General features: G+C 35.1%; 2 protein-coding genes across 2 annotated transcripts; one reads left to right on the forward strand and one right to left on the reverse strand.

Moving 5' to 3' along the window:
- Positions 1-447: 447 nt before the first annotated feature.
- Positions 448-7,756, reverse strand: LOC306863188 (carbonic anhydrase 2-like). Its single transcript, XM_079406410.1, has 7 exons — positions 7,395-7,756; positions 6,038-6,235; positions 5,198-5,316; positions 5,014-5,106; positions 4,210-4,272; positions 3,952-4,107; positions 448-2,330 (listed from the first exon to the last, which is right to left on the reverse strand). The coding sequence occupies exons 1-7, from the start codon at positions 7,426-7,428 to the stop codon at positions 2,211-2,213; spliced, it is 783 nt and encodes a 260-aa protein (XP_079262536.1). The 5' UTR covers positions 7,429-7,756; the 3' UTR covers positions 448-2,210.
- Positions 7,757-8,934: 1,178 nt separating this feature from the next.
- Positions 8,935-10,611, forward strand: LOC306863085 (ribosomal biogenesis factor-like). The gene is made up of 3 exons (XM_079406258.1): positions 8,935-9,295; positions 9,382-9,498; positions 9,759-10,611. Exons 1-3 carry the CDS (start codon positions 9,185-9,187, stop codon positions 9,825-9,827), a joined length of 297 nt encoding a protein of 98 aa, XP_079262384.1. The 5' UTR covers positions 8,935-9,184; the 3' UTR covers positions 9,828-10,611.
- Positions 10,612-16,623: the final 6,012 nt, after the last annotated feature.

Raw genomic sequence — 16,623 nt, forward strand, 5'->3', positions numbered from 1 at the left:
CCCTGCGACGGGTCAGTTGAGCTTTATAGCTGAAATACTTTCATAATCAATTAACTTTGCAACACTGACACTGAATTGAATCAGCATTGAACTGAATAATAACACTGTTGTCTATTGTGGAGCAGCTTTATAGCTGAAATTGAAGTTGTTTCATAATTGATGAACTTTGCAACATTGACAGTATTATTTTCCTGTTTATGAAACTGTTTTGAAACAATTTGTATTGTATAAAGTGCTAAATAAATATATGTGACTTGATGGGAATTAAGTTATACGCATTCCTGAAAAAGTAATTAATCTAGGATGGTTGGAAAACACAAACATATTCAATAGATGGCAATAAAATAACTGCCTAGCGCCTTTAATTGCTGAAATTACATCCTGTTCCCATATTAAATCAATTACCATTCAAACAGGGCATTAGTAAATAATCACAAAAACACAACACAGAATAAGCATAAAATATCTTTATTTCAAATATTTTCTTTGAAAATAGCAGAACGGAGTATGGCTGAACAATATTGCTTAACAAAGCCCTCGAATTCAAATAAAGTACATTCACTAACACATTACACAATATATTTCAAACCTGTTGACTTTACAAACACATAACGTAAGACCTGAGCCCTGGTCCCAGTGCTTTAGAAGAGCTGATGTTGACCTCCTTGCTTAACCTGCAAGATTTGTCTATTGGCATGTTGGCTTTTATTAAGACTCACTGTGTTGCTTGTGCATTGCTTTGCAATACAGCTGAAGAGACGAATTACTCAAAGTCCAAACAAAAAACGACACATTAAGGAATTACATAGAGGTTTCATGCAATTATTGCTACTGCTTTTAAACTGAAATCTTGTGCATATCAATTGTTATAAATGACATCTTTCAGGAACACACATAGGAAAATGCAATTACTATCACAAATACTTCAAATCAAAACTGCTCTGATTGTACAGTATGTGCTAGATTTTGTGCGTGATTTCCCTGCATGCCGACATGGACGTTTTGCCACGTGTGTTCATTTACCATAGGGGATTTTCTAGATCTTGCAGCCTGATAGCAGTATGCATTGGTTTCATTAAGCTTCAGCACTGCTGAGACTGCCAGAGATTACAGCCTAGCAGGGAAGGACAGCAGCCCAGATGGCATCTGTTCGGGAATCTGCCGATCTGCCGTACCTTTGCATTTTAATCTGAGATGCTGGTCTAGTCTATAGAGCAGAGGTGCCCAAATTTTAATACAAAGGACCAGAAATCAAACTTGATTGAGGGCTGTTAGCCTAAAGTAAATGTTGCATTGTATCCATCTACTCTGGAAAAAAAAAAAAAATTGGTGTAGAAACTGTTTTTGCTCCAATATTGCAAGTAAATTTCACAAATAATTAGAATAAATGGCAAGTAACACATTGAATTAAATTTCAAATTTTGTAGTAGAAAGAAAATAAATAGTATTTTCTGTACTCTGCTAATATATATTTTTTAATTTTGTTTTATTTAATCTTGCTATGTTGAAAATATTTTAACAATTTATTTCATTAAAATAAGCAATAATATATATTGTATATAATAGTGTATATTTATTAAAATGCATTTAACAAACAAAAATGTGTGATTTGTTTTTAATCAAATTCACTTGATTGTTTTTTTTTATATTTTACCTCTTTTTCAGTGCAAAAAGGAATGCATGAACTAATAAAAAATGTATAACATCAATCCAATATAAGTCATTTTTGATAAAAGCATCTGCCAAATGCATAAATGCAAATATAATATGACGGGCCAAATCAAAGGTCATCACGGGCCAACTTGGCCCAGATTTGGTCATCTCTGCTCTACAGGAATACAAATATACTTAACTACACCATATACATATTAAATACCCCATGCATATATTAATTCTCTTGTCTGTCTATGCATCACATGTAAATCAGAGCATCATACAAAATTGGCACCATATGCTAAATCCAAATAATTCAAGCACTAATGAATGAAGAAGGAGAAAGAAAGAGAGAGGGGCAGTACAAACACATGATTCCCTGCATAGCCTCTTTACTCTCCAAACAGCACATCTGTTCTGCTGGACAGCTGGCAGGTTGCCCAGCATCACTGCATGGAGGGTGAAGGTGCTTTGTGGCCCTTGACCCGGGGGCCCCACGCTTGCATATCATGCTAAAGAAGGGAGGGAAGGGGAGGAAGAGGGGTCCGAGGGGTCCTTCATTTGAAAGATGCACGGACCTCACGATCTTTCAGAGGCTGAGGGGGGCGATAGTTGTTGACCATGCAGCAGGCCTCCTCATCCTCTGATGTAAAAAGCAGAGATCGGAATATCTTCATCTGTAGAAGAAGAGAAAGAAAGAAAGACATATACTGAGTTTTCAGCATCTGTTACTATTTATTTAATAGAACTGACATTGAACTGACTTAAGCTGAACTGAACTGAACTGAATCCACATTTAACTGACTTGGGTTGCATTGAACTGAAATGAATCAACATTGAACTGACTCGAGCTGAAATGAACTGATCTGAATCAACAATTAACTGACTCGGGCTGAATTGAAATGAACCGAATCAACATTGAACTGACTCAGGTTGGATTGAACTGAACTGAATCAACATTGAACTGACTCAGGTTGGATTGAACTGAACTGAATCAACACTGAACTGACTCGAGCTGAATTTCATTGAATTGAATCAACGTCGAACTGATTTGGGCTGAATTGAACTAAATTAAATCAATATTGAACTGACTCGAGCATAACTGAACTGAATTTTATAAACAATGAACTGACTCGTGTTGCATTGAACTGAACTGAATCAACAATGAAATGACACAAGCTGAATTTCACTGAATTGAATCAACGTTGAATTGGCTTGGGCAGCATTGAACTGAACTGAATCAACTCTGAACTGACTCGGGCTGAATTTAATTGAACCAAATCAATGTTGAACTGACTCGATCTGAATAATAACATTCTGTAGAACTCCTTATCACTGAATTGAACTTGTTTCACAATTGATGAACTACACATTGAATGAACTGAACTGAATCAACACTGAAGTGACTTGAGCTGAAAAATGACTATTTCTTTTTAGAGCTTCTTTGCAGTAGAATTTGAATAATTAACATTTTCTTTTAATTACTGTTTACAGCTTTGCTGCTTTGAATAGATCGGTTCTGTATAAAGCACCTTATACTTTAAATAATGGTGATTTGACTTGACTTGTATTGGGGAAACGCTTATAGTTCTGCAAACAGGTTGAACTGTCCTAAGCAAACTCATTTTCATTCATTCTCACATTTTGAACAGAATTTCATGTTAAGTTATTTTATATTCATGAAGTCAATAATTGAACAGGCAGCTAGGAAATTAGGCCTGGTCACCTGAGGTTATGTACACATTACCAGCCTTGAACCAAAGTTGTGATATAAACATTCGACAGAGTCATGTTACTTTTCACATGAGGGCTAGATGCTGCAGAGGTTGAATGGAGAAGACTATGAAGGTTTTGTATATTTGTTTACAATTTCCGCAGATGAGAGCAAATTTCTAGCTGGTTTTGAAAGTTGATGGCCTAACGCCGAAATAAACAAATAATAATGTTAATCGTAATTAGTTGTTGTTGTTTTTTTGCTATGCATTTGTGTAGCTCACATAATGTATTAAGTAGTGATTGCAGTATATAAATACAGTTTTTATATAGATATATATTCATTTATTCATATTAATTACACAACTTAAGGAGGTTATACAAATTTGTATTTTATAGACATAATTTGTGATCTTAATCCTGTTTTGAGTTAGCAAGGTGTTCTTTGCTCTGCTTTAGAATTAATAAAACGTGCATCCAAATCTCTGCTATATGTGAGATGCCACACTTCACTATTAAGCATGTGACTTGTATATTCCACATCTATGCTTGTATTACTGATACAAATTATGTCATGAGCATGACCTGATCTGAGCTGATGCTGATTGACTGTTTGCAGACGATCCATGTGACGCTCTCGAGCAGAGGTGGGGTGGTCAGAGACCCCAGGTACGTCCAATAATCCAGAGACTCAGGGAGCAGGACGGTTGGGTCAAAGTTTGTGAATGAGGTCTGCGTTCCCTGCAAGATAACGTGCACAAATGGACCATGAAGCAGAACTTATTTCAATATGTAGCATGAAGTAAAACTGACATCAAAATGTAATTGAATTGGTAGACATGCCTTGCACTTGATTGCATCCATAGCATCCAGAAGCTTCTGAAGATTAGGATTGTCTGCACCAATCTGATGAGAAACAACAATTTTTAACTTTTATCCTAAACTAAATTTTTTTTGGATAAATGTGACTAAAGCACACTGTTTTTTTTTATTTTTTATTTTATATTATTTATAAATACGCTCTAAATTTTCCTATCAAAATGCATGTTACGGATGCGAAAACGCAGAAAATCGAACCTGATCCGAATTTTTTTATGACGGACGAAAGTTTCGGAGGCAGTGTGTAAACATGATTGACATAATGTGAGGTCGCTTTTTTTTTAACGTGCGAAAATTTCGGACTCGTTGTGCAATGACCATAACATTAAATTTACATTTTTCTTCAACCCAATTTTGATAATTTGTGGGAAGAATATGACTAAGGCACAATATTTTATTTTATTTTATTTTGTTTTGCAAAAATATAATGAGCAAAAGTGATGATACTATTGAATGAATTAATCTCTGTGTTGCTGATAAAGTGGTTAGTGAATAGACCCTAAAAATGAAAGACTTCAAACTAATTTTAAAAGAATTCGACTAAGGCACAATATTATTTTATTTTATCTTTATTTTATTTAGCAAAAATTTAACGAGGAAAAGTGATGCATCTATTTAGTAAATTTGTAAATGTTTTTGCTGACAAAGTGGTTAGAAAATAGGCCCTAAATAGTACATTTTAATTCTAATTTTAGTGAATTCGGCTCAGTGTTTGCTTACAAAGCGGTTAGTAAATAGGCTCTAAAAACCTTACAACTGCACACAGACCTCTAGAAAAACTCCAACCACAGCAAGACCGTCAGGCTTACTGGCTGCTTCCCCAAAGCTGGGATATTCTGTGTTCCAGTGGACCAGATGGAGCTAAAGATGAGATTATTAGGAACATTAATGCTTAATTATAAAAGAAAACATCTTATGTCTTCATTTTCCCAGTATGCTCAGGGTTTCATACCTCGGCTGGGTAGCATTTCCCATTGACTGTGTGCTCGGAGCCCTTGTTGTCACTGCCTCCCCAGTGAAAGTGGAACTGCTTGAGTCTGTATTTGCCTGAGACTGGGCCTTCCGTCAGAGCTAATGCGGGCAAACACAGAATTTTTTTTAAATGTGATGCCAAAGTCTGTTACATACTCTATACAGTAGGTTACAATTGTTAAACAGGCTAACTTGCTACACAGGTTCCATCTACTGATTCTGTCAAAGTTCACATGAATGACACTTAAACCATTCACTGCTTTGCAGCTTCAGTGCAATTATTTGTGTGAACGTGTGTGATTTCCCATAATTCTAAGCAAAAGTAGCTGTGTCACTGGATGACGAGATAGCTGAAGGGTCAAGGTGGTGTTGCACTGGTATTTTCACACATTAATTTAATTTTAGGCTTTACACCTGCTTAGACATGCAATAAAATAAACTATAACCCATAAATAAACATAACCTATACAAATAGTGTGCAAACTATCTATTTAAAGACTTTTAAACACTCTAGTACAGCATTCTATTGTAAATTAATGTTTAACTATGTAGTTAGAGCAAAAGCCAACTTTTGAAATGCTTTCCGATGCTTCCTGAAAGAGCATGTTTGGTAGCATGCAGCTATATTCAGCAACATAATACTGCGGGATTGCATTAGTGTCAGACGCAGCCTCATTATTATATAACTTTTCCTTCTAAATATTATCTAGGTTAACACTGCAGTAGTTTCAAGAACCTTCTGCCTAAGTAAAGATAATGATTAATACAGGAATAGATGTAGCTTAGTTGATTATCAAAAATTAACACAGAGGTCACAAACTTGAGCTGTCGTCATCATCGGCGAAGGTCACTTGGAAGGAGTGTCCATTATTCAGGATGTCCAGTGAAGTGGAGGGGTCGTACTGCAGTTTAAGTGGTTTCAGTGATTTATCATAAGATGCTCCACTGGGTTGAATGTCTATTGGAGACTGGCGAGGTCCATTAGCAATGGGGAAGTTTTCGCACCATTTCTCGGGTCCTGCAGTGGAAGGTGATACAAAGGTTAAACAATATGCATTTGGGACAAAAATACATTTACAGCATGTACAATTTTATTTTAAAGACCACTTTCTGCACATTTGACAGCAGCTACATCATTGCCTTTAAGGGAAAATAAAATAAAATTAAAATATTATATACACCTTTATGTAAAAAAAAAGGATGCATCTGAGCCAAATGTACAAAAAATAAACTAAAAGTAGCCTATATTTTAATTCATTAATTACATAAATAACTTTATGTACATTTGCAACATTTGAATTGCTGTGTCCAATGTATTATCTGTATTTGGGATTGAATAAAAATCCACAATTAGTTAAAGAAGAAAAATATCCTTACATCATTGCCTTTAATAACCATAATAATAACAATAATAATCTAAAAAATATATTTATGTGCATTTAAACCATGCATTTGAATAGCAGTGTCCATGGTATTATCTGCATTTAGAATGAAATAAAAATCCACAAATATGCGAAGAAGAAACAATATCCTTACATTATTGCCTTTAATAACCATAATAATAATAATAATAATAATAATCTAAAAAATATATTTATGTGCATTTAAAACATGCATTTGAAAAGCAGTGCCCATGGTATTATCTGCATTTAGAATGAAATAAAAATCAACAAATATGCGAAGAAGAAACAATATCCTTACATTATTGCCTTTAATAATAATAATGTATTTATGTTCAAAATAATTGTAAAAAATATATTTAATTATATCCTTTTGAATAATAATAATAATAATAATAATAATAAATATTATTATTATTATTTTCTGTGCATTTTAATGGAAAGAAAAATGCATTTTATTTGCACAGTGTCTAAGGTATTTTCTGCGTTTGATATGTAATAACAATCCACATTTGTGTGAAGAAAAAAGTACATATGACACAAAAATACAAATTTATATGCATAGTTGGGCATATGCATAAAATCTGTACATTTTACACTTGCCACTGATAATGCTGACTGTGCAGTAGCCAAGGTGAGCATGTCTTAGTTGTAAAGAGGGCAAATGCAGATAATGAGAAAAAAAAAGACAGAATCTGTGATAGATTTCATATTGACATATCCTATGAAAATGTATGAATTATTAAAATCCTAATTGCAGGGCAGGGGGGGTCTTACCGTTATGATCTGCGTATCCCCATCCGCTAGACATTATGACAGCTGCGCCGCAAGAGTCTTCAAGTGTCCTGAAGCAGTGTCAGTGTCCTCGGACAGATGAGCTGGGGGTTTATATAGCGGATTTCTGGACGCTGTTCGCCCACATGACCGTATATTAAGTGTGATCAGCAGCAGGAGGAGCTACAGAGGGATCGATAATGCGCGCTCTCCTCCGCGTCTCTCTCGGAATGCGGGATCTAGTCGGCGGGGAATCTTCTGCTTTGATCTGCTGCTACATTCTTATCATTCTATGATTGCGTAATCAGATACTTGTGGCGCGCTGGTTCTGGTGACAGTGTGACATAGTAATAATGACAATGAGTGCAGAAATGATTCAGCACAGAGAATGAATTGCGGTTTTGCGCAACACTCTGCTACTTTAGCTGGCATTTGACGCTTTACAAAGAAAGATCCTGTGAATAAAGACAGATATATGGAAATATGTTTTTGTAAAACGGGCTACGTTACTCAAATAATGGATGTAGTACTATCAACACAATGCCTTTAGGCTATATATGTCCTTGTGTAGCGTATGCAACACCCACAGATACACTATAACAGCCAGAGGAATTTGTATCAGGTTATTATTATAAGTAGGCTATTATTTTTTACTGTGCCTTATTTTTTACTGGTTAACTTTGTGGATTTTAATATAAACATTGAAGGATACAATAGTGAAAATAGCTTGTAATTTCTGCAGATACTGAAACCAATGCAATTTTAGTCGAGATATTTTTTTTTAAAATAGCGTGTTTGTTATTTGTAAATGTGTATGCATATGTAATGATCTGAATTTGTAAAGCTATTTATCAATGTACTTGTATCTGAACTTGCAAATATAAAGTGATTGATTGCCATCTGGTGGTCGAGTGTCGAAACGAACAAATTAGTAAATGCATGTTAAATTCACAAAAAAAAAGAAGGGCCAAATGTAGCTTTCAAATTTGTCTTGTAAGTATATGTGTAGACCAAATATGAATTTATACATTATATATAGGCTACATGTGTGTGTAGTGTGTACCTGTTTTTAGGTGGGGACTTGAATACAGACTCATGGGGACTCGTGTCACGGTGAGGACCTAATCTGAGCTAATAAACAAGCTAATAAATCACACAGAATGTCGTTTTTTGAAAATTTAAAAATGTTTGTACAGTATAAAAACCATACTGTGTGTGTGTGTGTGTGTGTGTGCAGCCTAGTTTCATTAATTATTTTTATCAAATTAATGTAATAGCTAATTGCATTAATTATTATTACATTCTAGATATGTTTTATTTGTCATTATTTCTATAAATATGAACATTGATTGCAGTCTTATACGGCTGAGAGTAGTTCAGTTTCATATTTGTAGAGTTGAATGGACAAATACAGTGCGTAATACGTTGTTTCAACATTTTTATCTCAATCAGTCGTGTCCAGTGATTTATAATAGATTATATCAGTTGTCGTGACCTTATTTAATGTTTTCGCGTCTTCTCCGCAACACTAGATGGCGCTGACGCACCTGTACAGTGAAGGAAAAGCACAGACACAGCACACTCGTGGATGTTGGGAAGAGCTGTTGATTGTTGAAACTACGCTTTTCTGTTTATGGAATAGATGCGACGTTTTTATATGTAACTTAGTTGTATTTGTTTTGTTAGATAAGTTTAATTTAGAATCGAGTGTCATCTAAGCGTGGTCTAGCCACATACTGGTCTCTGTCTGCTGTCTGTTTAGTCGTCCAGTTCTCAGAAAGTCCAGAGGAGAAATGGCCAAAAATAAACAGAGAGGCAAAAAGCAGCAGAATGTATTTCAGGTTGCGAACAAACAGTCTAAACCCAAGACCAAAGCGAAACCCGTCAAGACCTCCTTGAAACATGTGAGTTCAAGTTTTGTTTACATCAGCAATGCGCCATTACAGTTTTAGAGATTTAAAATATAAATAAGTTGATATTCTGCCCACAGATAAACACTTTGAGAAATGAAAAAGTGGAGAGCTTAAATAAGCTGTTCACAGAAGTACAGCGAGATGTCAGAAGTATATCAAAATCAACATCCAGTGAACCCAAAAAAGGACAGAAGGTCAGTTTTATTTTCTTATCTGTAGCTTTAAATTTGATAACTAGATTAGATGTACTCATGTACTAATAATAAACAGACACAATGTCCAAATACATTCTGCAACTTGACTTTTTATTAAATGTTTTGCATAATGTGTTTTCGTCTCTAAATGCCACTGTTATATTTGATCAAATGCAATGACTTTCATGTGTCCAAATGCTTTTTTGCACTGTAAATGTGTAATGTTGACCATCACATTGCATGTAAACTGTATATTTCAGGTGGTCAGAGAAGCTCCACGGGAAGCTGTCAATGTGGATAATGCTGCCCAGCTTTTTTCTCAACTGTAGACCATTTTAACATGCTGAAAATGGCCTAATCACAGACACTTCATACCAAAATACTCAAAACAAAAAGAGTTCATAATGGCTGCCGATCATCGATATTATTTATTGCATGAATATCGCTGTGTAGTTATTTTTTTTGCAGTCTGTGCAGAACTGCATGATTTATATTGCACTCGTAGGACTGGTTTTGTAAATGCACTCTGCAACAGTGTATGCTAATCACACAACCGAGCTTAATGTCCAAAAAATACATTAGTAAGTTTTCCTCGAGCACTGAATATTGTCTATGCTTGCTGAAGCATAAGGAACAAAGTCATTAAAGGCTGAATTCTATTAGAGCTGTTTTGTAATGAGTTGTGCTTCTGTTATATTGAGTCGGCTGTAACGGGCTTTATATATTCTTCGGATCAATGTTTGAACTTGTGACCCAGTGGAAAGAGAGATGTCCACTCGAGTCGCTGGAATTGAGATTATTAGCTGGTGTTTTATTCCCTGGACTTTATTTTTTTTTTCTTTTTTTCAGTTCTCGGCAGTTAAACACCACTTTGAAAGAATCTCTTCAAAGCATCATTTTGAATCAGCTTGCAGGTTTTTGGAAACAAAAGTTGGTAGTTCAGGCACAAATTAAAATCCCCGTGTTGTACCAAACCCATATTATTGAAATGGAAGTGAATTTATTTTCATTTTAGAGTAAAGTTCTACAAAATTTATCTTAAGTCCTTTGTGCCGGTTTATGATCACAGAAAAATGCATGCGTTTGAGAACAAATAAAATTGATGAATGAGACAATATTTTGTGTATTTGAGTTATGTGAATAAGTAAATAAAAAAAAAGAAATGAATACTTTAATTCAGAAAAGATGCATCAAATTGTCCTTTGTAAAGATTTCTCGCTTATATAAATGCTGTTCTAAACTTTCTATTCATCAAAAAAAAAAAAAAAGCAGATGCATCGTTTTCCACAAAAATATAAAGCATAATATTTTTTTCTTTAGCACTGAATCAACGTATAAGAATGATTTCTGAAGAGTCATGTGATTGGAGTTATGGCTTCTGAGAATTCAGCTCATAGAAAAAGTGTGACAATATTACACAGTATTACTGTTTTCATTGTGTTTTAATCAGATAAGTTGATTGGCATTAAAAAACCTTTCAAAAACATAAAAAATCCCAAATATTTGAAAGGTGGTATGGTATATTATTTGAAGTTTTTATAGTCGAGAGAGGCTCTTTTAATGTGAATATTCCTCCTTTATTTCCTATGTGTTGTGATAACAGCTCAAAACCACTAGAGGCCAGACATTTATAATAATAGCACTACATTTACAGACTGCAGATCATCAGACATATGCTTATTTTTCTCCTATTCACTTAGTTATAACTAAATGTAAGGACAAGTATATGATTCTTTTTTAATAAACAGACATTTTGAACTAAAGTGTGCATCTGTGGCTGGCACAATGAAGCATGTTGTGTTTAAGAAAAACAAACATGCTTATAATACACTTAAAAATAAAGGTTCTTTGGCATCTATGATCCATGAAGAACCTTTAACATCCATGGAACAACAAGGTTCTTTATAGTGGAAAAAGGTTATTTAGATTATGTAAATATTCTTTACACTAAGAAAAAAAAAGTTATTTTAAGAACTGTTCACTTGAAGGTTCTTTGAGAACACACAATGGTTCTTCAATCAGCGAAAAAAAAACCTTTGGAACCTTTATTTTTTGGAGTGTGGCTTTACACATTGTCTGTTTAAACCTTTCTCTAGTCTGAGAGTAGATAGTAGTAATTATACACAAGCGAAATACCTTAAGCCATAAAGTAAGCTCAATATCATAATGCAAAGCACATTGTTTTCTCTTTTAAAGTAGAATATTTTTCCCTCCAAAAAGCTATTTTTCACATTTTCGTGAATAATAAAAATCTGCAGGCACTAAGAGATTTGTGCAAATTTGGCTGTCAATGTATGTCTCGCATCACTCAAAATTGAGAATGTTGTGAAATAGCATTTTTTTATGTTCTAGGATCCATATTTTGTGTTTGGCTTTTTCACGCAGCTGTTTATGTTGTCTCTTGGAACAGCTGGGGGTCTTTCATAAGGCAGTGAAAAGCATAAATATATAATTCGACTGGTAAATCAGCAGCATCTCTTCAATACATGTTGTTCATCTTTTGTAAAGTTGGTGCAGAAAGACATGATTGCTTTCTACGCACAATATCAAACAGTTGTTGAGCCCTTGGTGTCCAAATCATCCTCAAACAGGAAATAGGGATTTGCTCCGAGGGTCAGGAGAAGAGTTAGGTGTCTGTGTGAGGTGGTAAAAATCCACACACAAACGATTTCTCCACAGCTGTCAAGCATTCTTCTTCTGATCTTCCTGATTCTGAGCTCTGCACAATCTTGCACAATCTAACACACTCAAACACGCACACACACACTCTTCACAGAACTAATGTTCCACCTTGGACTGTTCTTTGGCTCAGTCTTGTGTTCATTTGTCACATACCCACAGATGATATCATTTTCAGATGCCTGTTTATGTGGGAAAGGGTTTTATATGGGAAAGTAAATGGATCTTTACAAGCAGACTCTCCTAACCGGAGGGAGCTGTCAGCAATTTGGCTCTGCATTAGTGTGGTGAAGCTCAGCATTATCTAGGTCTCTCTGGTAGTTTCAGCATTACTGATACTGTCTGATGGAAACCACTTAGAATTCCACACACCGCTGTTGTTGCTGCCTGCAAAACCTCCTAGAGTTCTTCAAAACAGGTCAGATCAGCCACAAACTGTGAGGTCGAGGTGGTATTGATGCAGTCCCCTAGAAACCCAAGCTGGATAAAGAGTCAATCAATGTTAATTCCTCAGTAGCGCTTTGCAGTGCCCTGCATTGGCAATGAGATACACATTTGGTTCTGGTGCTTGTATTTATCTCAGATCAGTTGTGATCCAGCTGCTTATTGGTTACGATACTTGTAAGATAGCAACTCAAGGGGGTGATTTTCCAGTAAACAAGTAGTCTTTTTTTTTTCGGGGGGAATTGTTCATTGCACTTTTGTCAGCTTTCAAAATGCTTGCGATAGTCTAAGTGCATTCCCCTCAGAGCAAATTTCCATTCTGCTGTCAATCCCACAATCCCCTGCTGCTCGGTTCCCATAGTCAGGGTAGCACCATATTTAATTTTTGACAGAAATGAAAATGAGGCTTTGAGGAATAGAAGTGCAGTGGGTCAATGGGGTATGTTGTTTAACAACATGCTGAAAGTTCAGCTGACAAAACTTTCCACAAAAAAAATAAAATAAATCTCCATAAAAACAGTTGAGTTGTGAAAATTGCATGATTTTATAAATATTGTAAGTTATCCCTCACAGCATTGTTTTCATCTGCATTAAAGGGATAGTCCACCCATAAATGAAAATGCTTTCGTTAATTACTCACCCTCATGTCCTTCCAAACCCGTAAGACCTTCGTTCATCTTCAGAACACAAATTAAGGTATTTTTGATGAAATCTGAGAGCTTTCCCACTTCACCCCTGCATAGACAGCAAGGGAACTGCCACATTCAATGCACAGAAATGCTGTAAGGACATCGGTGAAACAGTCCATGTGACATTAGTTGTTCAACCGTAATTTTACGAAGCTACGAGAATAGGCCTACTAGGCTATTTTAACGATATCCTTACTAAGTTTCTGGTAGTAACCGTGGTAGTAACCTTGCTGTTTGGAGGGTCAGAGAGCTTTCGGATTTCATCAAAAATATCTTAATTTGTGTTCCAAAGATGAAAGGTCTTATGGGTTTGGATCAACATGAGAGTGAGTAATTAATGACAGAATTTCTATTTTTGGGTGAACAATGGCATTGAATTCAAGATGGCGTCTGACAAGTCTGTAGCGAATCATTTGAAAGCATTGACTCAGCTCTGCTGCAGGTGAACACTGAAGGCTCGCACATAGAGACAGATATTCTCATCATAAATGTGCTCCATTTTGCAGTTTATTTTGGCAAGAATCCCTTATACAGGAATATACCCTCTGTAGGCGATATACAGCGTCTGAAACTGAAACTCTAATAACATAGATTTCCTCAATTTCAGTCTTTGTTGTTTCATGGCACATTTTACTGTATAAAGACACACATGGGCTTTTCCCATATTTACAATACAGAAATTTCCAAAAGTACACAATGCAAGTCGTTTAACCAGCCAATTAGAGATTGTTTGAGAAGGCCGAGGTTGAGCGCGGCTCAGTGTGTGTGCATTTCAAGCTCTTTAAAGGTCTGAGCGGAGCTCGTTTCACACACCAATGACTCACTGCTCACCGCAGACATTCATAATTATAGACAATCTGGTGATGAACCCTACGTCCTCACATCACATCTCGTTATGCCCTGAATGCCACCAAGATGAAAAAAGGTGCTGCTTTTGTTCACATTAAGACTCAAACTGATTTAGCTGCTCCAGAGCTCGTAAAGAAAAGCGCCATTAATCTAAACCATGCTGACCTTCAGTAAGTGAGAACTACATGTTCTCCTGCGGTTTTTTGAGGTTGAATTACAACCTGTACTGTGTGCAAGCGTCTTCTTGGACTTCTAAAGAAAACTCTTTAATGTTTAATGCAAATGGTCTTAGACTTGACTAGGCTACCACAAATTAGGTTGTATATACTGTGCTTTCATAAGCACCTGAATAGCTGGAGAGACATCTTCTGAACTTAATTTAGGATTTTCTTTCTGAGTTATAAGATTTGTAAATGAGAGTGGATGGGAAACCAAAAGCAAAAGTCATTTCACTCGTGGACCAAGTTATTGCATTTTGATGAAAATATTTATTTGAAGAAACATGCACTGATGAACTGAAAACCTTAAGCATGCATGCATTAAACTAAGAAAAAATAAAATTCTGCCATCATTTACTCACCCCCTGCTGGTTCCAAACCTGTATGAGTTTTTTGCTTCTGCTGAACGCAAAGAAGATATTTTGAAGAATACTATGGAAGTCAATGGCTACCGTCAACTGATCTTTTTTTGTGTTCATCAAAAGAAAGAAACTGCATAACTTTATATTTGTAGTATTATGCATTATATTATTTAGTTAATTTTCTTGGCTTATGAGGAACTGCATGTGTTTAAAAACTACTGATTGCTTTGACATCCCTAGTTCTTATACAACTTTCGCATGACCAATGCTACAAGTCAGAGTGAAACACTGACTTTTTTTTTTTTTGGCTCTACTTGCACAGCTTGACAGAAAATTGACATTTCTGAGAAAGCCTGATGCGGATTTGTGTAAGAAGGAGGCACATCAATGCTGATTTGACCAGGAATCAGAGGAGTAATCATAGATCAGGACAGCTGTAAGTATATTCTTGTATGCTTTCGTATGAGTCTTGTTGAGAATAATCATGGAGAGTTGTGCTGCATGCCCACCGGCTGCAGCCGCATTATTCCAGCCTTTTCTTCCTCTGCACCAGCTACTTCACGCTCAGTCCATTTCACTTCGCCAGTATTGATTACATAAAGTCTCTCTGATTGCATAAAGACCCTCGAGAAGTCTTTCTGTCGGGTGCATGACCTGAAGGCAGACAGAGGAAAGTCTGATCCTGGTATCAGCTCTGGAACGGGATTGACTCTGAGATCCTCCTCCTGCCCTTTCACTGCTGTAGCCTTCAGTGATTATTATCCAGTAACTTTCAGAGTGGTGAACTTTTGGAGAAGGAATTACTGCTGCTAATTTTCAGTCTATTGAGTTTCATCTCACACAACCTGAATAGCTTTTTCGCTCCAGTAGCAGCTGGCTAAATTGTGTTTAACTGTAGCTTTCTACAGCTCTAGGTTTTTTGGGGTTTTTTTTTGCCACTTTATTAATTTACCTAATCTTACAAACATGCAGTTTTTCACCTCACAAGACGTTAATTGATGGAGTGGAGTGGTGTGGGCTATTGTGATGTTTTTATCAGCTGTTTGGACTCTCATTCTGATGGCACCCATTCACTGCAGAGGATCCATTGCTGAGCAAGCGATTTAATGCTAAATTTCTCCAAATTTGTTCTGATGAAGAAAGAAACTCATCTATATCTTTACATTATGTTTACAACAAATTTTCATTTTTGGGTGAACTATTCCTAACTAATTCAACAAAATTAAAGAAAATTTTAATCACTAATTTATTTCATTATATTAGTCCACTTAAATTTAATAAATAGGAAATTAATCCATTTGTGGTTGACAATATAAATCATTTTTGAATTATTAATTACATTAACAGAAACCAGACAGTAGATTTTTCATTTAGATTTTAGAAGTTTTTTTTAAACTTAACTTTTAACTTATTTAACAAACTGAGTTTCTATTATTTTTTGAGTTTTTGTAACATTTAGGTTTTTGTCTAACATTTATGATTTCTCTAATAACATTTATGGTAACTTAAACATTTTAAAATGAAACTTTTCTTGAATCATGATTTCTTTGAGGGAGTCAAGCCAAATTATATATAATATTAAGACATTAATTGTATGATAAATGTTCATCAATCTAGATTAAATAATTTAAAAATGGTGTATATATTTATTAGAAATTCAGTTAATCAATTAAAAATAGGAGCTTTTACAAATCAAAATTCATTGAATTTAAAATAAACCATTTGATAACTAAATTTACTTTGGCATTAAATAATTTTTATCCGTTATAAAATTTAAACTATTTATACAAATATAATTTAAACTGTTTTATAGTTCATAGTTATTTTCATTTAAAAGGTTTATTTTTATTATTATTATGGAGTGTACGAGGGCCATATGCCCTA

The sequence above is a fragment of the Barbus barbus genome, assembly GCF_936440315.1.
Source record: "Barbus barbus genome assembly, chromosome: 44".
Classification (NCBI taxonomy): domain Eukaryota; kingdom Metazoa; phylum Chordata; class Actinopteri; order Cypriniformes; family Cyprinidae; genus Barbus; species Barbus barbus.

What these genes read in the sequence shown, in the direction of transcription:
- LOC306863085 (XM_079406258.1), top strand. Translation starts at nt 9,185, where the DNA reads ATGGCCAAAAATAAACAGAGAGGCAAAAAGCAGCAGAATGTATTTCAG. An exon ending in TCAAGACCTCCTTGAAACAT is followed by an intron (nt 9,296 to 9,381) that starts GTGAGTTCAAGT and finishes TTCTGCCCACAG; the next exon opens with ATAAACACTTTGAGAAATGA. An exon ending in AACCCAAAAAAGGACAGAAG is followed by an intron (nt 9,499 to 9,758) that starts GTCAGTTTTATT and finishes TGTATATTTCAG; the next exon opens with GTGGTCAGAGAAGCTCCACG.
- LOC306863188 (XM_079406410.1), bottom strand. Translation starts at nt 7,428, where the DNA reads ATGTCTAGCGGATGGGGATACGCAGATCATAACG. An exon ending in CGATGATGACGACAGCTCAA is followed by an intron (nt 5,317 to 6,037) that starts GTTTGTGACCTC and finishes TGCCCGCATTAG; the next exon opens with CTCTGACGGAAGGCCCAGTC. An exon ending in TGGATGCAATCAAGTGCAAG is followed by an intron (nt 4,108 to 4,209) that starts GCATGTCTACCA and finishes GTTATCTTGCAG; the next exon opens with GGAACGCAGACCTCATTCAC.